General features: G+C 40.9%; 1 protein-coding gene across 2 annotated transcripts in view; it reads left to right on the forward strand.

Annotated features, from left to right (window-relative positions):
- The window catches only part of LOC115221404 (Golgi pH regulator), a 29,138-nt gene extending 10,552 nt beyond the window's left edge, over positions 1-18,586 (forward strand). For both annotated transcript variants that reach the window (XM_036510644.1, XM_029791582.2), the window contains exons 6-15: positions 167-287; positions 1,975-2,055; positions 3,162-3,268; positions 4,254-4,342; positions 5,688-5,780; positions 6,939-7,034; positions 10,769-10,858; positions 12,833-12,898; positions 13,973-14,031; positions 17,991-18,586. In XM_036510644.1, coding sequence (XP_036366537.1) covers positions 167-287; positions 1,975-2,055; positions 3,162-3,268; positions 4,254-4,342; positions 5,688-5,780; positions 6,939-7,034; positions 10,769-10,858; positions 12,833-12,898; positions 13,973-14,031; positions 17,991-18,135 — 947 coding nt within the window. In that variant the 3' untranslated portion in view covers positions 18,136-18,586. The remainder of the gene's footprint in view (positions 1-166; positions 288-1,974; positions 2,056-3,161; positions 3,269-4,253; positions 4,343-5,687; positions 5,781-6,938; positions 7,035-10,768; positions 10,859-12,832; positions 12,899-13,972; positions 14,032-17,990) is intronic.
- Positions 18,587-27,458: the final 8,872 nt, after the last annotated feature.

Below are 27,458 nucleotides of genomic sequence, written 5' to 3' on the forward strand. Positions count from 1 at the left end.
TGGAATAAGTTTTGGGGTTGATTCGTTTGACTAAGATCCTTAAAGGCAGTGCCCCAGCATGGCCACTGTCGGTTGTCTGAAACAAGGAAAAGAATAAAAGGTAACAGTGAACTCTCCCACCTCTCCTCTCCTTAATGTCTCTTTCTGTCCTTTTCTTCTCCAACAGGAATCTTCTCCATAGAGCAGTGTATCGGACGGGTTGGTGTCATTGGTGTGACCATAATGGCCCTTTTGTCAGGGTTTGGTGCTGTCAACTGCCCCTACACGTACATGTCTTACTTTGTCAGGTAAGTACACATCTGGGTACTACTAGCGAACAGTGGTCCCAGTGCATGCTCTCGCGCATCCGTGCTAGCTAATCGTAAGTAGTCGATCCTAAAACGACTTGCACCTATGTTTGTATTTCAAGGCTGAATACATATCAAAGAAAATTAAATAATATTTTTCAAACAAAGTAAATAAAACGCAAAATAAATAATTTTTTAAACTAAGTAAATAAATTATTTTTAGAAACAAACTAAGGTTAGGGTTAAAAAGTCGTAGGATCGACTGCTTACAACTAGCTAACGCGAGTGCACGCACCAGGACCACTGTTCGCTAGTAGTACCCACATCTGAAATATCTGCTAGTGAACACCTCACCCCACTACACTTCTCTCTCTTTCTTTCTTCCTCTCTCTTGTCCTTTGTTATTACTGTGAGAAACATTAGTAATTTCAATTGAGAAATTTAAAATGTCAGTCTTTCCTTTATAACAGTAGAAGCACCATCACTTCACACCAGTGTGTGTGTGTATATAAATTGATTATAAAACATGGCTGTTGAATATAGAGGATACAGGCTTTGGCTCATAAGAAACAAAACAAGATTTCTTAGTTGGATGGATAAAAGCAGCCTCCATGAACAATGCATCATAACTGTGCTGATAATAGATGTTCTGGAAGGATCCTGACCATCCCCATATAACCGAAAGTGGACTAACGCATTTTATTAAAATAAACTGTGAGAACTGCTGATTGTCCATATTGGTTATCTTAATTACTTTTTGAGTAGTACAGAGTGTATTCTGCGGGAACATATTAGTTCTGTGAAAGGCTGTTCTTGATAACCACACCCAAATATTTATTTGGGTAATCCTATTCTTACACCTGACATGGACAACTCTTGCCATAACAACAAACCAAAAAAGCTGGACATGAGAGATATCTTCCATGATATATAAAAAATGATGGTTATATGTCCTTAATAAGGCGGCAAGCTGGCAGAAACGTTAGCACACCGGGTGAAATGCATAGCAGTATTTTGTCTGCCGCTACGTTCTGAGTTCAAATGCTGCTGAGGTCGACTTTACCTTTCATTCTTTCGGGGTCGATTAAATAAGTACCAGTTACACACTGGGGTCGATATAATCAACTTAATCCGTTTGTCTGTCCTTGTTTGTCCTCTCTGTGTTTTGCCCCTTGTGGGTAGTAAAGAAATAGGTTATATGGCCTTCATTCAAGAGATGACATTACGGTAGAAGATTTAGTTTAAGGAAGGGAAAGAATTCAAGCATATCCCTTTTTAGGGGAAATAAAATCATATTTCTTTTTTAAGGAAATTATCTCCTATTCATTTTAAGTCTTGTTTTTCCATGCTGTAGTACTGAGGCCTCGTATTACAGCCAGGTGTCCTTTCTGTTGTTTTTGAGTAAGGGATCTCTTCTTTCATTCCTCTTTGATGAGGTGAATTACCTTTGTCAGAATAATCGGATGCTGAAGGGTTAAACATGTATGTGTGCGTGTGTTTGTCAACTGTACAAACGACCTCATTTCTCCACCAGAGACGGACAACATATATATGGAAGTGGTTGCTGTTAGTTTGTCTGATAACTCTGCTGTTAATCCTAGTCAGCTCCACCTAATTCCATAATTAACCCTACTATTGTCATGTACATTGCTGACCTTGTTGTTAACCCTGCTCGTCTTTCAAATAGGCACATCACAGATTCGGATATACAGAGCATTGAGAAAAGACTCATCCAAACCATGGACATGATTGTGATGAAGAAAAAACGGTAAGGCAGCTTTTTTTTATCAAGCCAACTTTCATAACACATCATCATCATCATTGTTTAACATCCATTTTCCATGCTGGCATGGGTTGGATGGTTTGACTGAGGTCCGGAAAGCCAGCGGCAGCACCAGGCTCTAATTTGATCTGGCAATGTTTCTACAGCTGGATGCCCTTCCCAATGCCAACCACTAGCAGTTAGGCAACACTGGCATCGACCATATTCGAATGGTGCTTTTTACCTGCCATCAGCACGGGGGAGCCAGTCAGGCGGATCTGGCAGTGACCCATGCATGAATGGTACTTATCGCATGCCACCAACACTGGTATTGGTCACAACTACAAATTCCATTTGATTGTGATTTGATTTGATTTTGATTTACTTGACTTAATAGGTCTCCTCAAGCACAGCATGTCACCTGATGATTCAAAGGTACTTTTTAAATGGACTGGTTATGCGACACTGGTGTAGGCTACGGCTGTGATCTCACTTTACTTGCTGGGTCTTCTCAATCACAGCACACCTCCAGAAATCTCGGTCTTTCGTCATTACTTCATAACACATATTCTAAAACCCATATTTTTAGTTGTACATTCATCTGTAGTTATTGAGAAGCCCAGTCACTGAGACAGCCGTAAGTCTCCCTGATTTCACCAAAAAGAAGGACCAGTGTTGGTTTGATGACAACACCGATGGAATCAGGTGATTCATTGACAGAAAGTGAATGGTTCAGACATCGCATGAATATGGCCTACAATCAAAACATATGGAAAATTTGTTATCACAAATTCAGACCCCAACATCAAACCAAACTCAGAGAAATAGGGAACTGGTGCCAACAGAAGTGTGTAGATAACTTGGAGCTGTAAATTCTAGAGATCTTCAAAACCCCTTCTATGCACATGTGCGCCCTAACAGGTCATTATTTCCACGTTGCCCTCGGTATCTCGGAATGATATCTGCTAAATAAATGGTAATTTATATGACTACAGGCTCTCAGTGTTTGTTATTCCTCCAAGACCCACACCTTTTTATATGCAAATAAATAATGTCTTAAAATACCTGTAAAGGTGATATGTATTATAATTGTTTCTCTTGGTCTCTCTTAGGATTGCGTTAGCCCACAGAGATAACCTCCGACAAGCTGCTTTGAACAAGAATCAAAGAGGTTTGTTTGGAATGTTCCGTGCCACTACATCTAAAGCTACCACCGAAAGTATCCTTTTACCAATAATAATTCTTCTTCGTCTTTTGTAAATTCGTCAGGCTGCTGGATTGGTAGACTCATTACAGCATTGGACAAAATACCTTGCTGTATTTTATCCCGGTTTCAAATCCTGCCAAGGACAGCTTTACTTCTCATTCCTCTTGGGGTTCATAGAGTATAGTAGCAGTCAAGTACTGAGGTTATTGGTATTGATTACACCCCAGCTGGCAGCTGACAGAAACGTTAGCACACCGGGCGAAATGTGTAGCCGTATTTCGTCTGCCGTTACGTTCTGAGTTCAAATTCCACCGAGGTCGACTTTGCCTTTCATCCTTTCAGGGTCGATTAAATAAGTACCAGTTACGCACTGGGGTCGATATAATCGACTTAATCCGTTTGTCTGTCCTTGTTTGTCCTCTCTGTGTTTAGCCCCTTGTGGGTAGTAAAGAAATAGGTATTGATTACACCCTTGTCTTCAGAATGCTGATCTTGTCTCTAAGTCAGTACTTCTCAAACTTTTTAATACTCTGGTCAGATCCAAAACCTGGACTCTTCAGGGCTCCTCACCTAAAAAAGGAAAACACAAATCAATTAAAGAAAAAATTCTATTTATATAAGGAAGAGCATCAGGGGCCACTAGAAGAATGCTGGAGGGCCACATAAGGCCAATCACTGGCCTAAATTATAAACCATTACATCAAATTTATCTCCCTTTGCAGAACCATAGCTCCAATAAACATCATATTTTACCTACATCCAGGAGTTATCATTAGACAAGCACTGCTAAGGGCTGATGACTAGAAAATCATTCAGCCATAAAATCTTGTCTCAAAATCAATTCCCATCCAACCCATGCTAGCATGGAGAAACAGTTTGTTAAATAAACAAGGGGATGAATGATTGTCTCTTGTGAAGTGTCATGTGACCTGTTGAATCATGCTTACAATGTTGTTGTTGATGATGATGATGATGATGGTCTTTAACAATATGCCAGATGTGTCACAGTTAAAAGATGAGACTTACGCCCTTGAAGAACTTAGTCGACAGTTGTTTCTGGAATCGGTTGATTTACACAATACTCAGGTAGGATTTCAGTTTCCGGATCTTTTCGGTTTGAACGGCAGTTTTTTCTAGCGGTGTCATATGAAATTGTCACCCGTAATTATGACCCTAGTATCGATCTATTGCATTTCGATCTGTTTTAGGGTTAGGGGTGGGGGGAAGGGTATCTTTTTTTCTTCACAAATGTAAATAAACCCAATCTGTTTCTTAAACGAGGGACATATTCATATGGCACAGAATGTTTTTTTACCTCAATAGACGTCAGTGATTGGTTGAAATTGCGGAAATTGAAGAAAACAAAACAACAAATATCTTACAAACTATAGAATTTTCTCAATAAAGCCAAGAGAAAAAGATGTTTTATAAACACATTCTACCAGTATACGAAGTTTAAAAGTGTTTAGTTACGTGGAAATTATTTTTAAAAAACTGCCGTTCAAACTGAATAGATCCCAGTTTCCCATTTAAAATTCTCCATTTTTATTTTGTTTTTATCATTGTTCCAAGTGGTGTCTATATCACAAATACCAGTTATACCCTGTGGTCATTTCTAGTTGTCTTCTGTGTATAATTGAATTGCCAGTTATACAATGGCAGTTATTGGTAGTCTCGTGCTTAGAAACAACTGTTGAGTCGGTCAGCAGGGTTGATTTGGCGGCACCTTAAACGGGTTCCTACCACTTCCATCCAATTTTGGTTTTCTGGCAATCTATGGTTCTTAATGTCTTGCTAGAGATTCTACCAAATTTTAATTACTAGCAGTATCGGCCGGCGTTGCTTGGGTTTGTTTCGACCCTTTAGAATTGGAATTTTCGAAAAGTAAAAATTTTGCATTCTGTAGCTTGTTATTCTCTTTAAGTGAACATTTTTCTGGTTGAAATACACCGAAAAATGGCGACACAGCAGTCAAAAAATCGTAAAAAATAGGGATTTTCATAGAAAAAAAAAACCTTTTTGATGTAAATAATTTTTGGTGTTAACATGGTCCGATTTGAATTTTTTCTTCTACGGAAGGAAGAGCAAGCCTTCTTCTATCATACTCTCAATTTTGGTCAACTCACGCCACAGGGTCTCGGAGGAGATAGTGTTAGTTGAAGGCTACCAAACCTGCCATACACTGAAGACAACTTCAGCTTTATATGAAGAATGATTGTCAATAAGAGAGATTTTTGGTTTTTCTGAAGATGACATTGATAACAGCAGCGATGATGATGAAAACAACGGTGGTGATAACAAAAATCGTAATGGTGAGGAAGGTGGTGGTGGTGGTGGTGTGGTGGTGGTGGTGGTGGTGGTGATAGAAAAGATAAAATCTGTAGTCTCTTGTCTTTTAAAATCCATATATTTTCTTTGTAATATTTTTCAGGAACGAATCGAAGAATCCAAAACTCTGAAAGGAAAATACTTCAATTTTCTTGGATATTTTTTCTCAATTTATTGTGTTTGGAAAATTTTCATGGTAAGACATTTAAGGGTGGCCAACATGCATTGGAACCTTTTAAGCTTGCATTTATGATACCATTTGATACCAGTCATACGTAAATGTAGCCTGGTGTGGCTCCTGGCCTTGCCAGCTCCTCTTAAACTGCTCAGTCCATACCAGCATGGAAAATGGATGTTAAATGATGATAATATATATATATATATATTATGTGAAATAGAAAGATGAATAATCTTGTAGTAGATTAATCAAAAGTTGCGTTCAGCTCCATTTCTTCAATTCACCAATAATGTTTTATATATATATATATGTATATGTACATGCATATATGGGTACAGGACATCAAAAATACGTAGACAAAGTGAGAAACGAGAACATAAAAAACAAAAACATAGAAAACGAACTTTTTTCGAACAACAAAAGAAACAAACAAACAGAGAAACGAGACAAGGCCAACATAAAGAACATTCCCTTCATCAGTTGTCCCCTGTTTTATCTACTCCACATTTCGAAGGTTTTTTTATGTTCTCGTTTCTCATTTTGTCTACGTTTTTTTTTATGTCCTGTACCCATATATGCATATATATATATATACATAAATATGTAGGTATGTACATATATGTATGTATATATGCATATATTTATATCTTATTTATATTATTACATGATCAAATGCCACGCATCCATTTCCAAGTAAGTTTTATATATATATATACATATAATCTCAATGCCAGTGTCCCTTGATTGACTCCCGTGCCAGTGGCACATAGAAAGCACTTACCGAATGTGTTCAATGCCTGGCCCGCCTGACTGGCTCTTTACTGGTGTCACATCTTCAAGGAGAACATTTTTCCCATATAATAACGCTCCACATTCCCTGATCTTCATCCAGCCAAGACTGGTTTGTCGTATTCTGTGGAACCATTCAGCCAATGCCAGCATGGGAAAAAAATGAACATTTAAACAATGATGATATTTCAATTTATACACTCATCTTGTGGTTTATACATTCTTTTTGAAAGATTTGTAAAAAGGTGATGTACCATATATAAATAACCACTCTCCCTGACTCTCACACACACACACGTTGTTGCTATGGTTATTGTTGAAGTCGATAGAATATCCATGTTTGGGGCCCCCTTGTAAATACTTTTATTGTTCCTCTCTTATTTACAGTCGGCCATCAACATCATCTTTGACCGAGTGGGTAAAGTTGACCCGGTCACTCGAGGGACAGAGATTGCAGTCAACTACCTTGGAATACAATTTGATGTGAGTATTGTTGTTGTTGTTGTGACCTGAAATATAACAACCCCCTCTTTCTCACTCACAGACAACCACTCAAATAATCGTCCTCATTGTCATTTGGTCTGGTTTGCTCAGGTGTTTTGAATCGAGAAGTCTTTCACTGATTAATAACAACCACAGTCACTGAGTCCACAGGTGTCGGCTGTAACACACTTGAGCAACTTGGCCGATCCTAGCCATGGACCCTATACAGGTTCCTCTGCCTCACATTATCACTAAGAATGCTTACCCACCATTCTAATTCCTATGGTTTAACCCATGACCCTAGGCCAGATAGCTGTTGCTTCTATGCCTTGTATAATACTATCCATCATCATCATCATCATCGTCTAATGTCCATTCTCCATGCTGGCATGGGTTGGACGGTTCGACCGGGGTCTGGGAAGCCAGAAGGCTGCACCAGGTTCCAGTCTGATCTGGCAGTGTTTCTACAGCTGGATGCCCTTCCTAACGCCAACCACTCCGAGAGTGTAGTGGGTGCTTTTTACGTGCCACCTGCACAGGTGCCAGGCAAGGCTGGCAAGGGCCATGGTCGGATTGGTGCATTTTATGTGCCACCGGCACGGAAGCCAGTCGAGGCGGCACTGGCATCAACCACGATTTGGATATATTTATTTGAAAGAATACAAGTGGGGTTTAGAATTTACTATAGCTGTTTCGGTAGCATTTTACTGATGTATTCAAAGATTGCATCATATAAATCTACCATCCTCAGGTAAAATTACAAGTACATACCTCCTGTATACTACCAACAAAGGGCAATGTTTGTTTTTCCTTACTGATAACTCAATGTTATGGTACCCAGTCATTCCTACTTGTTGATATGCCTAGATTCTAACGAATCCTGTAGCTAATCAATATCTCTTAATTAATTCACAAGATGCTGAATGGGCCAAGACATTAGCTCATAATACAGATTGCCCTCTTGTATTTTTTTCTCACTCTCTATACTCTGTAAGATCCGACATTGTTAAAGTCAAATTTGCCTTTCGTCTTTGTGAGGTCTATAAATAAAGTACCAGTGCTCTACTGGGGTATATTCATTTTTTTTTTTCTTCTGTCTCTCTTTATTGGAAGAAGTCAGCTGTGATAAGACCCAGAGAGGGAATGAATCTGCCTGGTCTAAAAAAATTTTCCAAGACAGGACAGTATGTCATGACAGCACCCTTACAACTCTGCCAGGAGTTGGCAGTTTGGGGTGGGGTGGGGGGCAAGACAAGGCAGGTTTGTTTCTGTGTTCACTGCTAAACCCTATTGGCAGAAGCCTATCCATCGTTTGAGAGCCCATCAGACAGAAGTTCTCTCAATCCTAATCCTATACAACTTTCTGTAAGAATTTTGCTGGATAAATCCAGAATTTAGTGGAATTAAGTCTCAAGTGGAATTATGATAAAGTGTTTCTAGTTTATTGAATTGGTTGCCAGGGGCAACGAAACTTTTAGAAAAAATAAATAAGACACAGGAGTGGCTGTGTGGTAAGTAGCTTGCTTACCAACCACATGGTTCTGGGTTCAGTCCCACTGCATGGCACCTTCTACTATAGCCTTGGGCCGACCAAAGCCTTGTGAGTGGATTTGGTAGACGGAAACTGAAAGAAGCCTGTCGTATATATGTATATGTATCTATATGTTTGTGTGTCTGTGTTTGTCCCCCCTAGCATTACTTGACAACCGATGCTTGTGTGTTTACATCCCTGTCACTTAGCGGTTCGGCAAAGGAGACCGATAGAATAAGTACTAGGCTTACAAAGAATAAGTCCTGGGGTCGATCTGCTCGACTAAAGGCGGTGCTCCAGTATGGCCACAGTCAAATGACTGAAACAAGTAAAAGAGAGTAAGTAAATGAGTGGAAATCGAACCGGTGTGTGTGTTAAATAATAAGGCTCTAAAGGAGAATAACTCTCCCCAGACAATAAAATTTTTAATTTAGTTTGTTTTTAATTAGAATAAATTTCAGTTTTTATATAATATCCAAGGGAGGTAATACTGTGGTAGTGTAAAATATTTTGCCATCATTTAAAACTCAAATCCTGTTTGTTTTAAATTAAAAACATCTTTATTTGTTTTGGTTGTTTTGCCTGTTTGTGTTTATTTCTTCTTTTTTTTTCTGTTTCTTCTACTTTCTTCCCTTTTTCTGCTTCTTATTTGCTTCCTTCTTCGATAAATCAATTTAAATAAAACAAAATTTGTTCCAAAGAGAATATAGCCATAGAAAAATCACAAACTAAATTATTCTTTTTATTGTTGCTTTTGTTGTTATTCAAAAAAGGGGTGCATGGCCATGTGGTTAGTGTTGCACTCACAATCATGAGATTGTGGTTTCAATTCCTAGATCAAGTGGTGCATTGTATTCCTAAGCAAAACACTTCATTTCACGTTGCTCTGCGGTCACTTCAACACCTGACACGTGGTACACCGTACACCTGTCCAGACACTGTCCATTTATTGGAGGGATTGAGCTACTGTGTGGCACGAATATTTGATCACTCAAAACAAACGATTTGTGCAGGTCGGTCAGCAAAAACTGACATTGTGTGTGCTGGTGCCACATAAAAAGCACTCGGCCACTCTTCAGAGTGGTTGGTGTCAGGAAGAGCATCCACCCATAGAACCCTGCCAAATCAGACAGAAGTATGGTGCAGGCTTCTGTCCGGCCAACACCTGTCAAACCGTCCAACCCATGCCAGCAGGGAAGGAGAACATTAAACGATGATGATGATGATATCTATGGGTGTGTATGTATTGTGTCTCCTTCCTGTGACATTGCATGATAGTTATAAATGAGCATCATATAAGCAGCATCCCTTGTTTCTAGTCTTCTGTGAAACCATCTGGCCATATGGAAATATTACCTTGCTTGGAAACTTGGTGAGGCCAGCAATAGGAAGGGCATCCAGGTAAAGGAAACCGGCCTCAATAAATTCTGTCCAAGCCCTGCATCTATGGAAAAGTGGATGTTAAAGCAATAATGGGGATGGTATTCATTCGTGGCCATTTGCCAGCTCTGTCTGGCCCCCGTGTCGGTGGCACGTAAAAGCACCATCCGTTCGTGTCCGTTGCCAGCCTCGCCTGGCCCCCGTGCCGGTGACACATAAAAGCACCATCCGTTCGTGGTCGTTTGCCAGCTCTGTCTGGCCCCCGTGTCGGTGGCACGTAAAAGCACCATCCGTTCGTGGCCGTTTGCCAGCTCTGTCGGGCACCTGTGCGGGTGGCACGTAAAAAGCACCCACTACACTCACGGAGTGGTTGGCATTAGGAAGGGCATCCAGCCGTAGAAACACTGCCAGATCTGACTGGGCCTGACGAAGCCTTCCAGCTTCACAGACCCCAGTTGAACCGTCCAACCCATGCTAGCATGGAAAGCGGACCCTAAATGATGATGATGTATTATTGGTTGAGAAGGCAGCGAGCTGGCAGAATCGGTAGCACGCCAGAAGGAATGCCTAGCGGTATTTCGTCTGCTGTTACGTTCTGAGTTCAAATTCCGCCGAGGTCCACTTTGCCTTTCATCCTTTCGGGGTCGATTAAATAAGTACCAGTTACGCACTGGGGTCGATATAATTGACTTAAGCTGTCTGTCTGTCCATGTTTGTCCCTTCTGTGTTTAGCCCCCTTGTGGGTAGTAAAGAAATAGGTATTATTGGTTGAGGAAATTCTTAACACTGCAAATGTAATTGGTGTTGTTGTTGTTGTTTGCAGGTAAAATTCTGGTCTCAGCAAATATCGTTTTGGCTCATTGGAATAATTATCATCACATCCATCAGAGGACTCCTAATCACACTCACCAGGGTAAGTTGTTGTCACGATGTGTTCAAGCCCAGCCTTTCTCTCTCTCTCTCTCTCTCACTCTCCTGTTTCACATCAGCTGAGTCAATCAGTTCAACTAATCAATAGGATTCTTTATGGATGATTCATCAAATGAATGGGTTGTTTTCTCGGATGCTGTTCAGCCATTACTCACACAGACACACACACACACACATGCATAAAATGTGTGTGTATCATGGCTGGAGTGTTTGATGGCATCATTGATACTACAGAAAATATCTCTCTGGTTACTGTTATGTTGCCCCCCCTCTCTCCCTTTCTCTCTTCATGTGTGTATATGCATGTATATGCACACATATATATATATATATATATATATATACACAGGGTGGCCCAAAAGTGGGTTTACAGTTATCTCATAGGCACTTAAAAATTCTTTTAAAGCATTTCATTACATTTAAATTTCTATCTTACAAACTGAAAAGGGAGCTTGACAAAATTAACTAAATTAGCATCAATTAATGGTTTCATATATTTTTATAATTAAGACCTAAACTGTTAACCCTTTCATTACTAACCCAGCTGAAACCATCCCTGGCTCTGTAGTACAAATGCCTTGTTTTCATAAGTTCTGAATTAAAATCTTCCACCAAACCTTAGTCACAATTTACATTCTTAACACTAGCTAAATGATAGCTAAGTTATTTTACTAAATTCTTTGTTATATTTAAAGTAATTGAAAGAAATTTGGAGCATCTCAAAATAAATACAGTAACGAAAGGGTTAATATATGAATGCGTAAGAGATAGTTGAATTACTGTAAACCTGCTTTTGGGCCACCCTGTCAGCATAATCTAAGGTTTTGTTTAGAGTACCCCAGATCCCCTTGTGTTTGACTTATTTTAGGGATCCTTTTTTTTACCTTCCATTATTTTTTATTATTGATTTCACCATTTTACTTGATGTAAAACCCCAACACTATTGTATTTTGACTCCTTCTGTTCGCCCAGAATTTTGGGCCCTTGTCACAAATAAAATAAATTACTATGATTATTGTTGTGGAGGTGCAATGGCCCAGTGGTTAGGGCAGCGGACTCGTGGTTGGTGGATTGCGGTTTCGATTCCCAGACCGGGCGTTATGTGTGTTTATTGAGCGAAGACACCTAAAAGCTCCACAAGGCTCCGGCAGTGTGTGGTGGCGACCCCTCTTGTACTCTTTTGCCACAACTTTCTCTCACTCTCTCTTCCTGTTTCTTGAGTAACACTGCAATGGACTGGCGTCCCATCCAGCTAGGGGGGAACACATACACCATAGAAACTTGGAAACTGGACCCATGAGATTGGCTAGGCTTGAAAAGGGCGTATAAAAAAATGAAATGATAAATGATTATTGTTAGGATGGTGGACTGACACAAGCGTTGGGTCCACAAAAGAAAGTCAAACAAAGGATTTTGGGTACCACATACATATGACTCTAGAATACTCTGATGTACCAAATACAAGTACCTTTTTCCAATTCTTACTGTCGACCTGTACCTGTATTCGTGGGTATATTTAACCACACCACAATGCCTTTGGGTATTTGTTCCAGCAATTTACGTTCTGAGTTCAGATCCTGCTAGTATCCATTTTGTTTTTTCATTGTTCTGAGGGCAATTAAATAAAATACCAGTCGACTACTGGGGGGTGGGGGTGATGTGACTGATTCGCCCCCACCCCCATCCTTTACCTCAAAATTGCTGGCCTTGTGCCGACATCAGAAACCTTTCCAAATGTGCCCTGCTGGCAGAGTTCTTAGTATACAAGACAAAATGCTTAGTAGCAATTTGTCCATTTTTGCATTCTTTCAGGATTGGTAAAATTAATACTAGTCACGTACTGGGGTTGGTGTAATTGAGTAACACTGTCTCTAAAATTTGGGGCCTTGTGCCTAGAGTAGAAAGGATTATTATTTTTGTTGTTGTTGTTATTGTTGTTCTTGCTTCTCTTGTACAGTTTTTCTATGCGATTGCCAGCAGCAAGTCTTCCAATATAATAGTCCTGTGTTTGGCTCAAATAATGGTAAGTTCGTCTTCATGTTGTCTTTATACACACCCACACATACATACCCTCACAACAGTTTTCAACTCACATTATATAGGCGCAGGAGTGGCTGTGTGGTAAGTAGCTTGCTTACCAACCACATGGTTCTGGGTTCATTCCCACTGCGTGGCACCTTGGGCAAGTGTCTTCTACTATAGCCTCGAGCTGACCAAAGCCTAGAGAGTAGATTTGGTAGACGGAAAATGAAAGAAGCCTGTCATATATATGCATATATATATATGTGTGTGTATATGTTTGTGTGTCTGTGTTTGTCACCCCACCATTGCTTGACAACCGATGCTGGTGTGTTTACATTGCCGTAACTTAGCAGTTCGGCAAAAAAGACCGATAGAATAAGTACTAAGCTTACAAAGAATGAGCTCTGGGGTTGATTTGCTCAACTAAAGGCGGTGCTCCAGCATGGCCGCAGTCAAATGACTGAAACAAGTAAAAGAGTAAAAAGAGTAGACCCATCACACACACACACACACAACCACCACCACCACCAGCAGGCTTTTCGTCCAGTTTCTGTTTACCAAATCCACTCACAAACCCTTGTCTGCCCTGCTATTCAGTACAAGACGCTTGCTTGTCTGGTACATAATTGAACCTGAAACCATCTGTTTGGGGAACCGGATTTCTTAACCACAAATGCGTGCTCACACCCATGTCTGTAGCAACATGAAAGAACCCTTTTCAGACCAATATGGTTTTCTGACTTGTGGCACCTGGTAGGGTTTGTTCTTTTTTTTTTGTTTTAAATTTCTTAATATCTTTGGAGACTGACTACTGTGACAGAATGTACTAACCGACAAGAGGGCACTCAAATGTCTACTAAGCTTGCTAGAAATAGCAGCAAATTCTCACTCAAATCACATCCCAACATCATACAAAAGATGTACAAAATTCACCTTAGATGATGTAGTGCTAAATAAAAGTAGTTTTGCAAAAAATGACTAAATGGTCATGGGCGGAATGTCTTTGAAGCTATATATGGACTACCATTATTCTCAATAATTTCATAATGATGTTGTATGTTTTGCTTCATTCTAGGGAATGTATTTTGTGTCTTCAGTGCTTCTAATGAGAATGAATATGCCAGTAGAATATCGGTAAGTTCTTGGGAAAGCAGACTTTATTCTTTCCTTTTGATCCTTTGGGGTTAACTTTTCTTTGCTATGTTTGCAAATGTTGGTTCTACAAGCACGGGAACTTGCATAGGGAACTCCCAGCTGAAGCGGTTTTTGTATTGCAATAAACTTGGTCACCCTGTTGATGTTGGTGCCACATAGAAAGCACCAATGCTGGTGCCACATCGCACCAATGCTGGTGCCACATCGCACCAATGCTGGTGCCACATAGCACCAATGTTGGTGCCACATAGCACCAATCCTGATACCATGTCAAAAGCTCTGGTGCTGATACCACATGAAAGGCACCAGTACTGGTGCCATGTATAAAGCACCCGGTACACTGTGAAGTGGTTGGCATTAGGAAGGGCATCCAGCCATAGAAATTGTGTCAAAACAATAGCCTGGTATGGCTGCCGGCTTTACTAGCTCCTGTCAAATTTTCCAATCCATGCCAGCATGGAAAACGGATGTTAAATGATGATGATGATGATGATTGTTTCTTAGTAGATTCTTCATGACTTTAACCCTTTAGTGTTCGCATTATTCTGCCAAAATTAATCCCTTTTTTATCCACATTGTTTTGAACTAATCATGCATTATCTTGGAGCTATGAGATTTTGAAGAGGTAGCTGTTAATTTTTAAAACAATATTGTAGGGTTGGTGTGAGAGACCAGATCTGGCCAGTTTGAACATAAAACAGGCAGAATACTTTTGGCCGGATATGGCCGGTTTAAATGCTAAAGGGTTAAGTTGTAGCAATGTTGCTGAGAAGGGAAGTGACAAGATGGATACATTCACTCCACGATTTAAGGAAACCTTTTGGTCATCCAACTTATTCTAGTATTTGTTTGGTGTTTGTTGTATTTATAGTGTTATTATTATTTCATCGTTTATTAGGGTCTCAAGCTAGCAGGGTCGTTAGCAGACCAGAGAAAATGCTTAGCCGTATTTTGTCTGCCTTGAAGTTCTGAGTTCAGATTCCACCAAGGTTGGCTTTGCCTTCCTTCCTTTCAGTACCAATAGAATATATACCAGTCAAGTACTGGGGCTGATGCAACCGACTAGCGCCCTCTTTCCTTGAAATTTTAGACTTTGTGCCTGTTGTAGAAGATTTTCTTTTTTTGTCCCTTATTAGGGATGTGGGATTGGCAAGAAAAGAAATGTGAGAGGAACAAAGTCTGTAAAGTGGGAGTGATCAGATCCCTGAATTAGGGTTAGCCAAATGAGTAAAGTGATCAGATCTGTGAATTAGGGGTACCCAGATGAGTAAAGTAATCAGATCTGTGAATTAGGGGTAGCCAGGTGAGTAAAGTGGGAGGAATAGAATCCTGCTTAGTTCTCTCTGTTCTGTGTTCAAATTCTACCGCAATCAATTGTTGTCTTTCACTCTGTCTGAAATTATTAAATTATTAAATACCAGTGATGGTTCACTTGCGCTAAATGAGGATGCAAAGAGAGAGGTTTGGAGATGCCACTATGAAAGGTTGCTGAATGAAGAAAATGAATGGGATAAAGAGAGTCTGCCGAATGTTGACCCAACAGAGGGACCAGCTATCCGAGTTGATAGTTCCGTGGTAGCTAAGGCAATTAGAAGCATGAAGACAGGGAAAGCCCCAGGCCCATCAGGAATCACTGCAGAGATGCTCAAAATGTCTGGTAGTGTCGGCTATAGCCTAGTCACCCGTATAGTTAATCAGGTGATACACAAAGGGGTCATACCCAATGACTGGTGTAGCAGTATAATAGTCAACTGCTACAAAGGTAAAGGTGATGCCCTAGATACAAATAACTACAGAGGTATCAAGCTGTTGGACCAGGTGATGAAGGTTACGGAGAGGGTCATAGCCCAACTAATTAGAGAGAGAGTTAGTTTAGATGAGATGCAGTTTGGGTTTGTGCCAGGGAAAAGTACTACTGATGCTATATTCCTGGTAAGGCAGCTGCAGGAGAAATACCTAGCCAAAGATTAGCCCCTGTACCTGGCTTTTGTTGACATGGAGAAAGCCTTCGACAGGGTCCCCCGATCCCTTATCTGGTGGGCAATGAGGAAACTAGGGTAGATGAATGGTTAGTGAGAGCTGTGCGGGCCATGTACAGGGACGCCGCTAGTAGGGTGAGGGTTGGAAATGTGTACAGTGAAGAATTCCGGGTAGAGGTAGGGGTCCACCAAGGCTCAGTACTCAGCTCCCTCCTATTTATCATAGTCCTCCAGGCAATAACGGAGGAATTCAAGACAGGATGCCCTTGGGAGCTCCTCTATGCTGATGACCTTGCTCTAATTGCTGAGTCGCTATCAGAACTGGAGGAGAAGTTTCAGGTGTGGAAACAAGGATTAGAATCGAAGGGCCTCAGAGTCAATCTAGCTAAAACCAAAGTCGTAATCAGTAGGAAGGTAGACAAATCACAAACACCTTCAGGTAGATGGCCCTGCTCGATCTGTAGAAAAGGTGTAGGTAGAAACTCTATAAGATGCACCAAGTGTAAGCTATGGACACATAAGAGATGCAGCAATGTCAAAGGAAGGCTAACTAGGAAGATGGTTTTTGTATGTGGCAGATGCTCAGGAACAATAAACACTGAAAATGCTCTGAGACCAACTTCCGTCACTTTCCAGGGAGAAAAACTAGAAATAGTTGATAGTTTCCGTTACCTAGGTGACCAAGTCAGCAGCGGGGGCGGGTGTGCTGAAAGTGTAACTGCTAGAGTAAGAATAGCTTGGGCAAAGTTCAGAGAGCTCTTACCTCTACTGGTGACAAAAGGCCTCTCGCACAGAGTGAAAGGCAGACTGTATGATGCGTGTGTACGAACAGCCATGCTACATGGCAGTGAAACATGGGCCGTGACTGCTGAGGATATGCGTAAGCTCGCTAGAAATGAAGCCAGTATGCTCCGATGGATGTGTAATGCCGGTACTCACACTCGGCAGAGTGTAAGTACCTTGAGAGAAAAGCTGGACCTAAGAAGCATCAGTTGTGGTGTGCAAGAGAGACGTTTGCGCTGGTATGGTCATGTGGCGAGAATGGATGAAGATAGTTGTGTGAAAAAGTGCCACACCCTAGCGGTTGAGGGAACCTGTGGAAGAGGCAGACCCAGGAAAACCTGGGACGAGGTGGTGAAGCACGACCTTCGAACTTTAGGTCTCACTGAGGAAATGACTAGAGACCGAGACCTCTGGAAGTGTGCTGTGCACGAGAAGACCCGGCAGGACAAGTGAGTCCATAACCCGTGGCCTTCTACATGGGATGGAGCCAGCCTACGTATGCATACCTTCCCTTCTTGGGACACAAAACTCTACTTGTGAAGACGTGATGAGGCAAGTGAGGATCAGAATCGAAATCGATCAATGGAAATTGCGGATGTGCTACCAGTGCCGGTGGCATGTCAAAACTCTGCTTGTGAAGACCCGTTGAGGCAAGTGACGATCAGAATCGAAATCGATCAATGGAAATCGATCAATGGAAATTGCAGATGTGTTACCAGTGCCGGTGGCATGTAAGAGAACTTTCCGTTTCGCGACCGTTGCCAGCACCGCCCCGTTTCGTATCCGTTGCCAGCCTCGCCTGGCCCTCGTGCCGGTGGCACATAAAAAGCACCATCCGTTCGTGGCCGTTTGCCAGCTCTGTCTGGCACCAGTGCGGGTGGCACGTAAAAAGCACCCACTACACTCACGGAGTGGTTGGCGTTAGGAAGGGCATCCAGCCGTAGAAACACTGCCAGATTTGACTGGGCATGATGAAGCCTTCTGGCTTCACAGACCCCAGTAGAACCGTCCAACCCATGCTAGCATGGAAAACGGACGCTAAACGATGATGATGATGATGATGATGATGTACTGGGGTAACTATAATCAACTCTGGCCCCACCACCTCCCACCCTTTTATGTAAGATTTTAGAAATGATTGTTTTTATAATTTAGTTTCCGTTTCTTTAATTTCAGATCAATTATAACGCAAGTTCTTGGAGAATTACAGTTCAGTTTTTATCATCGCTGGTTCGAATTTATCTTTCTAGTGAGTGCCCTGTCCAGTATTGGTTTTCTCTACATTGCTCACCAACAGGCACCAGAAAAGAACCTTTTATGATTTTTCCTTCATAAACTATTTAAAAAACAACATCTCACCTTTTTTTTTTTTTTAACACAAGAAAGATTCCCATATTTTTCTTCTTTCAGATGCTACAGACATTGAGTTGTTTCCCTTAGCATTTGACAAACGTCTAACATCACATGCTCTCTCTCTCCCCAATTTCCTGCGCCCTTTTATCCCTGTTTTGTTATGTAAATATTCAAGGCTGTCTTTCTTTAGAAATTAAAAGTCTGTTTCCTCCTCTTCTGCTTCTTCCGATGCTGCATCGACCATCACCATTAACGGTGCATGAAATCTCTTGGACCGAACCATGTCCATTCCTTGTTAAAAGTCATTTGTATAAAAATCTTTTCTCTTCATCTCTGATCGTTGTTACTTGAAACAAGGGACATTTCCTGTTCCGTCTCTTTTGTATTGTCCGTAATAAACTGCTGACCATCACTGGAAATGCTTGTATCGTTATGTTAGGTGTTGCTGTACAGGATATTAACACTGACCATTATGGTACAGGCTACAGCAGAAACAGTGTGTCTCCTATGTGGTAAGAAGTTTGCTTCTCAACCATGTGGTTCTGGGTTCAGTCCCACTGTGTGGCACCTTGGGCTAGTGTCTTCTTCTATAGCCTTGGGCCAACCAAAGCTGTGTGAGTGGGTTTGATAGACGGAAATTGAAAGAAGCCCATCGTACATGTTTCTGAGCGTTTGTTAGTCCTGTACCACTGCTTAACAACCAGTGTCAGTGTGTTTACATCCCCATGACTCAGAGGTTCAGCAAAAGAGACCGATAGAATAAGAATCAGGCTTAAAGCAAAGTTAGTACTGGGGTTAATTCATTTGACTAAAATTCCTGAAGGAAATGCCCCAGCATGACCAGTCTCATGACTGAAACAAGTAAAACAAAACAAAAGATTCTGACCCCTTCTGTCCAGTCAACAGTAAACTTGACCTTACTGGAAATGGTATGTCCCAAATTTGTTGGTGTTATGTACAAGTTATTAACACTGACCACCACAATACAGGACATTAACCCTATTGGACGGACCACAGTAAAATGTTGACCGTAGCAGAAATGGTGCTTCATGTTAGGTGTTGGTTATGTACTGGTTGTTAACACTGACAGCTACAGGACAGTCCACATTGAATTAGCAGGATTTTAGACAATATCTTTCATTGGCATCACATAAAAGGAACCATGTAAAAAGGTGCCACATCATGAGGACCCAGTAGACTTGGTTCACTCTGTAAAGTGGTTGGCATTAGGAAGTGCATCCAGCTGTAGAAACCATACTAAAATGGACAACTGGAGCCTGGTGCAGGTCTCTGGTTTGTCCAACCCATGCCAGCTTGGAAAATGAACTTTAAATGATGATGATTCATTCTACTTCCATTTTTCTTTTTCACTTTTTTTTTTCCATGCTGGCATGAGTTAGACAAATATATGTTGAGACATTATTGCACAGCTGGATGCTCTTCCAGTCACTAAACCTTAGTTGTATCTCAAGCAAGGGACGGTTTTATGATTCCACTTGTCTGCCAAAGTGCTGAGCTGCAGGACAATTCATTTGCAAGGAATGTCAAGAAGTTTCTTTTTTTTTGCTCAAGATATTTTTGTGTGAAGTCAGAAAATGGGAACATTTTCAAAGATACACACACAACACACACACACATATGCACCATGTAAAAAGCACCCAGAAAACTCTGTAAGTGGCTGGCATTAGGAAAGATATCCAGCTGGAGAAACCATCCCAAAACAGATAATTGGAGCCAGCTGGCCAGCTTCTGTCAAACCGTCCAACCCATGCCAGCATGGAAAACAGACACTAAATGATGATGATGATGATAATGGGCTTCTATATAATTTCCAAATACTAATTCTACATACAAGACATTGATGGAACCAAGTTTACGAAAGAAGACATTTGGCCAAAGTACCATGCAGTGGGATAGATCTCAAAACCATTTCGTAACAAACCAATCTTTGTATCTACACAACCACTTTGTAGTATTTGTACTGACTTTTTGCATTTTTATTTATGCGCCCTTTTCAAGCCTAGCTAGGCTCATGGGCCTGGTTTCTGTAGCGTATGTGTTCCCCCCAGCTGGACGGGACGCCAGTCCATCGCAGCGATACTCAAGAAACAGGAAGAGAAAGTTGTGGCAAAAGAGTACAACAGGGGTCACCACCACCCCCTGCTGGAGCCTTGTGGAGCTTTTAGGTGTTCTCGCTCAATAAACACTCACAACGCCTGGTCTGGGAATCGAAACCGCAATCCTCCGACCGCAAGTCCATTGCCCTAACCACTGGGCCATTGCGCCTCCACCTTTCTGCATTCTGGGTTCAAATTCTGCCAAGATCAACATTGTTATTTATTCTATCAGGGGTCGATACGATATAGTAACTAGTCCTGGATAGTGGATTTGTAAAAATGGTAGAGCATCGGACTTGATACTTTGTGGTGTCTATTCTAGTTCTGTGTGTTCTAGGTTCGAATTCTGCTTCCTATCACCAGAGAGTCAAGAATAAGGAAGTGTAACATTTGTGTCAGGATTTGTGACTAACGAAGAGTATCAGGAATGGAAAGATCAGTTGCCATGACTACCTATTTCTTTATTACCCACAAGGGGCTAAACACAGAGAGAACAAACAAGGACAGACAAACGGATTAAGTTGATTATATCGACCCTAGTGCATAACTGATACTTAATTTATCGACCCCGAAAGGATGAAAGGCAAAGTCAACCTCGGCGGAATTTGAACTCGCAACGTAACGGCAGACGAAATACGGCTACACATTTCGCCTGGCGTGCTAATGATTCCACCAGCTCGCCGCCTTATTTGCCATGACTACCATGGAAGAAGCAATCATCACCATCGTCATCATATTGATTTCAAATTTTAGCACAAGGCCAGCATTTGAAGGGAAGGGTGCCAATTGATGGCATCACTCCCAGTGTTCAACAAGTACTTGGTTTTATTGACCCCAAAAGGATGGAAAGGTAAAGTTGACCTTGGTGGAATTTGAACTTGGAACATAAAGACTGACAAAATGCTGCTAAGCGTTTTGGCTTGTCTGGCATGCTAATGATTCTGTCAGCTTGCTGCCATCATCATATTAACCCTTTCGTTACCAACCCGGCTGAAACCAATTCTGACTCTGAGTACAAATGTCTTGTTTTCATAAGTTTTGAATTAAGATCTTCCACCAAACCTTAGTCACAATTTATGTTCCTAACACTAGCTTAACGATAACGAAGTTATTTTACTAAATTCTTTGTTATATCTAAAATAATTGAAAGAAACACAGAGCATCTCAACAGAAATATGGTAACAAAAGGGTTAAAATATATAATAGAGAAACAATTCTTAATCCTTTTGATACCAACCTGGCTGAAACCACCTCTGGTTCTGTAGTACAAATGTCTTGTTTTCATAAGTTTTGAATTAAGATCTTCCACCAAACCTTAGTCACAATTTATGTTCCTAACACTAGCTTAACGATAACGAAGTTATTTTACTAAATTCTTTGTTATATTTAAAATTAATTGAAAGAAACACAGAGCATCTCAAAATAAATACAGTAACGAAAGGGTTAATGTTGAAATTTATTGATGCAGATTTTCTTTGGGCAGATTCACTTCTTGTTGTTAACCCTCACCTTGTTCCCAGGTAAGATAATTCCCCACCACACACACACACACACACACACACACACACATCATTGACCACAAACCACACAGTGGCTGGACATGTTTTCATGGAACATTGTGAAGTAACAATATCACATGTTTGTTTACAATTAGTGTATGATATCAACACATTCACACATTCACGCACACACTCATACACACACACACATGCATGCATGAACACTCACTCATGCTCATTTATATGCACATACGCACTCACACACTCGAGTACACATGCTCACAAACGCACTCACACATGCATGCACACACACACACGTCATCTCTGTTGCACACTCATACACACACACGTTCACATATATACATGTATGTGTATATAGGCGTGGCTGCATGGTAAGAAGCTTGCTTCCCAACCATATGGTTTCAGGTTCAGTCCCACTGTGTGGCACCATTAGCAAGTGTCTTCTACTATAACCCTGGGCCCACCCAAGCCTTGTGAATGGATTTGGTAGACGGAAACTGAAAGAAACCTGTCATATCAATATATATGTTAGGTGAGTCTTGTTACTTGTTTTTTATTTTTTTTTTGTATCTTTTAACCATGTTTGTGTTCGTGTCCCTCCACCATCGCTTGACAACCGACGTTGGTGTGTTTACATCCCCGTAACTTAGCAGTTCGGCAAACGACACCAATGGAATAAGTACTAAGCTTACAAAGAATAAGTTCTGGAGTTGATTTGTTCAACTAAAGGCAGTGCTCCAGCATGGTCGTAGTCAAGTGACTGAAACAAGGAAAAGAGTATATATATATATATGTATATATATATATATATATGTATATATATATATATATATATATATATATATATATATATATGTATATATATATATATATATATATATATATATATATCTGTGACGGACTTTTCCCAGTCCCCATCTACCAAGGTATTGAACCGAGGATCACATGCTTATGAAGTAATCTTCCTAACCACAGAACCACGTCTGTTAGGTGAGTCACATTACTTTTTTTTTTTTTTGCGTCTTTTAACTGAAAGTGAAGGGCAGTGCCCATAAAACTTTATAGGGCCCCTGAGGCTGAAGGAAAGGAGTGGAAAAAGTATCCCAATACAGAAAATCCAGTCCAAATGTTTGCAATACAGTGGCCTCCCCCCTCTAAAGGTGATTAGGTGCCTGGTGGTGATATTAAACTGGGTGAAGGATTAAGTCCATCACCCAAATAGACTATGGCAGGATTTGAACTCAGAATGCACAGTGTCAGAATGAATACCACAAGGCATCTGGGCTGATGTTTTACACTATCCTGAAGTGGGATTTTTTCTTTTCGTTTTTGACCCCTGAAAGAATGAAAGGGACAAAGTGGGCCTTAGCAGGATTTGAACTCATGAGTGGTTGACAGCATCTTTCAAGATATTTATTCAGACTCTGTGCTCTAATAACTCTACCAATTCACAGCCTTAATTAATTAATTACTCTCAGTGGTTGGCAAAGTTGTTAGTTAACTAACACAACAAAACCATTCCTAACAGGAACTGGTTGACTCTTAAATTGAGAGAGGGCGGAGTGTCATAGAACCTACTTTACACACGTTTCCTCCAAAATTCTTTCACATCCAGGAAGTTATACATTTTTGGAATTGTGACGTTAAGTGGTAATACTAGACTGAAACAACACTTGGTACCTCACAGGATAGTTTCAAGACAGATGTCACGATATATGACGGAACTAAACAAACTGGGCAAAGAGACTGGTGTACTTTAAAGCAAACAAAAAAGGTTTTAAAATACCAAACATTTTAGTGATAAAGACTATGGAGACAAAGGACCGATTGAAACTGAATAGATTTAAATTGGTTCCAAATTTTGGCACAAGGCCAGCAAGAGTTGGTGGTGGAGGGAAGTGTAAGTCCATTACCTGACCCCGTGGGGCTCAGTTGGTACTTATTTTATCAACCCTGAAAGGATGAAAGGCAAAATTGAACTGACGAAATGCTGTCAAACATTTCTGCCCAGCGTGCTAACAATTCTGCCAGCTTGCCACCACAATAATAATAATAATAATAATAATAATAATGATAATGATAATAATGATAATAATAATGATGATAATAATAATGATAATAATAATAATTATAATAATAACAGTAATAATAATAATGATGATGATGATGATAATAATAATAACAGTAATAATAATAATAATCATCATCATCCTCATCCGTTTGTCTGTCCTTGTTTGTCCCCTCTGTGTTTAGCCCCTTGTGGGTAGTAAAGAAATAGGTATTCATTCATTAGAATATCACACAAAATACCTTGTGGTGTTTCTTCGAACCTCATCAGTGAAACCATTTAAGTTGCTAATTGTGTCTCTTTAACACAGCTTATAATTTCTAGTGGAGGGAATTTGTAGAAGAGGGGGTCCCAGGAAGACATCGGATGAAGTTTTGAAGGCTGGTCTCAAAGTCTTGGACCTTACGAAGACGAAGACAGCAGACCAAGATATGTGGTGCATTGCTGTACTTGAGAAAACCTGACCACCACAACAGAATTGAGATCCTAAAACCGCGGTGCCAGATGAAAAAGTGTTGGTGTGGGGGTGCTGGTGCCTCATAAAAGGCACAGTTGCTGGTGTCACTTAGAAAGCACTGGTGATGGTATTTTGTAAATACTTCTAGAAAAAGATTTAGGGCTAAAAGGAGTCAGGCCTTGGGTTGTCAGCAAGCAGAAATACAGCCAGCCGGTGGCACGTTAAAAGCACCAACCGATCGTGGCCGATGCTGGACCCCCCTGGCACCTGTGCAGGTGGCACGTAAAAAGCACCCACTACACCCGCGGAGTGGTTGGCGTTAGGAAGGGCATCCAGCTGTAGAAACTCTGCCAGATCAAGATTGGAGCCTGGTGCAGCCCCTGGCTTCACAGACCCCGGTCGAACCGTCCAACCCGTGCTAGCGCGGAATACGGACATTAAATGATGATGATGATGATGTGCCAGGGTCCAATATCATTTCCTTCTAGAAGTCCTCACTTTCTTTAGTAATGTAAGACAGGGCCCAAGTTGACACAAATGTCTGTGTGTAGGAAGGAGAACTAGAAACATGACAGATGATGTAGCAAGGTCCAACAGAATTTCTAAATACAAGAACTTATTATTTTTTTTCCTTTTGGTAATCATCATCATCATCATCGTTTAACGTCCACTTTCCATGCTGGCATGGGTTGGACAATTTGATTATGAGGCTGGCCACTGGCAAACCAGAAGGCTGCTCCAGTCTGATCTGGCAAGGCTTCTACAGCTGGATGCCTTTCCTAACGCCAACCACTCCAAGAGTGTAGGGGGTGCTTTTAACATACCACTGGCAGAGGAGCCAGTCAGGTGGCACTGACATTTACCATGCTCGGATAGTGCTTTTGACATACCAGTGGCACAGGTGCCATTCAGGAGGCACTGGCATTGGCCACAACTACGATTTGAGTGCCACCTCTCCCTAAATTTTAACATAGGGGTCACTACTCTAAAACAGGGCTCGTATTATCGTTCATCTTTCACTTGTTTCATTCATTAGACTGTGGCCATGCTGGGGTACCTCCTTGAAGGTATCCCCCCCCCAGTACTTGTAAAACCTAATTATTTTATCAATTCCTTTTGCTGAATTGAGAGGGGGAAACAAACACACACACACACACACATACATACGACAGGCTTCTTTCAGTTTCCATCTACCAAATCCACTCATGGGGCTTTGGTAGACACTTGCCCAAGATTCCACACAGTGGGACTGAACTTGGAACCATGTGACTGGGAGACTGATGGATAATATTTAACCCCTGTGAAGAATTAGCATCTGGTTGATTAAACTTTGGTAAAAAGGAATCACCAGGCTGCAAAAGAGTATTAATTACCCACACTCTAAAGAGTTGTAATCATTTCTCCCTAAGTCAGCCCTGTTTGAACTGGCCTGTAATTCTAAGACATTCCAGCTATGACCCTTCTGCTTGTTTTTGCAGACAGTGTCTATCTGGAAGCACTCCGTCGGTTACGACGACGAGGGTTCCGGTTGATCCGAATCAACAGAACAGCCTGCTCATGAAATTAACGTGTAACTGGCTGAGCACTCCACAGACACATGTACCCTTAACGTAGTTCTCGGGGATATTCAGCGTGACACAGAGAGTGACAAGGCCGGCCCCTTGAAATACAGGTACAACAGAAACAGGAAGTAAGAGTGAGAGAAAGTTGCGGTGAAAGAGTACAGCAGGGATCACCACCATCCCCTGCCGGAGCCTCGTGGAGCTTTAGGTGTTTTCACTCAATAAACACTCACAACGCCTGGTCTGGGAATCGAAACCACAATCCTATGACCGCGAGTCCGCTGCCCTAACCACTGGGCCATTGCGCATCCACTAGTGTCTATCTAGGACTACACTAAAAATATGTTCCTTCCTTTTTTATTGTTGCTGTTGTTGTTATTTTAATACTGCAATGGGATTTGAAAATTATACAGCTGATATTTCTAGCATCCATGTAGAGGCTTCCTTGTTGAAGACAACCAAAACAAACTGAGGGAAAAAAATGTGAACAAAATAAAGAAAAGAAATTTTTTCCTTTTTTTAATAACTTTTAATTAGCATTTTAATTTCTGTACAGAAATAAAATTTTAGCAGTTTTAAATTTACAAGATTTCAGAAAATGTACAAAAAAGATAAATTATGAATTAGTTAATCAGGCATGAAGCCATTCTTTTAATCATTTATGCAAGGCAAGAAGAACTGAGTTTCTTGCCCAAGGGCACAAACATACACTGCTGTTAGCAAGATACGAACCCAATAAATTAATTAGTCTTAATTCATTAATCCACTGGGTTTATGTGCCTCATAATTAGAATTTTTTTTTACTCTTTTGTTTTTGTTGTTGCATTGTCAAAAATTCTACTTTTTAGAGTGGAAGTGATGCAATGACATTCATGCCTCTCCCAAGGGTTTTGTGACATAAGTAGTTGCTGTTTGAGAACCAGCAAAAATCTGTTGTCACGATAATATTTTCCCAATGTGGGCGAAATTAAAAAAGAATCGGGCAGTGGCTAAAAATATGTGTGTGGATAAGTGAAAGTTATTAAAGTTAACAGCAAAACTGAATGACCTGTGGCCAGTCTGGGGCAGGTAAATGTAGAAGAGAAGAATTAAATAGAGTGGACACAGGGAGAAAGAGGGGATTAATTTAATCCCAGTGATTACATTGTGTGATACTCCTTATTCCTGTGTAATTTTATTTTTGATTTCTTAATTAGGGAAAAAGGCAGTGCTTGTGACACTTTTTAGGGCCCCTGAGACTGGTGAGAGAGAAGTAGGGGGCGGGACACGTGGTCAGAATGCTTACAAGATAGTGGACCCCGCTTAAGGCATGGGCCCGGGAGACGTGGTCAGAATGTTTACATGATAGTGGACCCTGCTAAAGGTATGGGGGCAGGAGACATGGTCAGAATGTTTACACGATAGTGGTCCCCACTAAAATATGGGGACAGGAAACGTGGACCCTGCTAAAGGTACTCAAGATGGCAGTGGTGGAGGTGATGTTAAACTGGAGACCAAGTTAAGTTTATCACCTAAATTGGTTGTTGTGGGATCTGAAGGGCTGGAACAAATACAACAAGGCATCTCA

The sequence above is a fragment of the Octopus sinensis genome, linkage group LG18, assembly GCF_006345805.1.
Source record: "Octopus sinensis linkage group LG18, ASM634580v1, whole genome shotgun sequence".
NCBI lineage: Eukaryota > Metazoa > Mollusca > Cephalopoda > Octopoda > Octopodidae > Octopus > Octopus sinensis.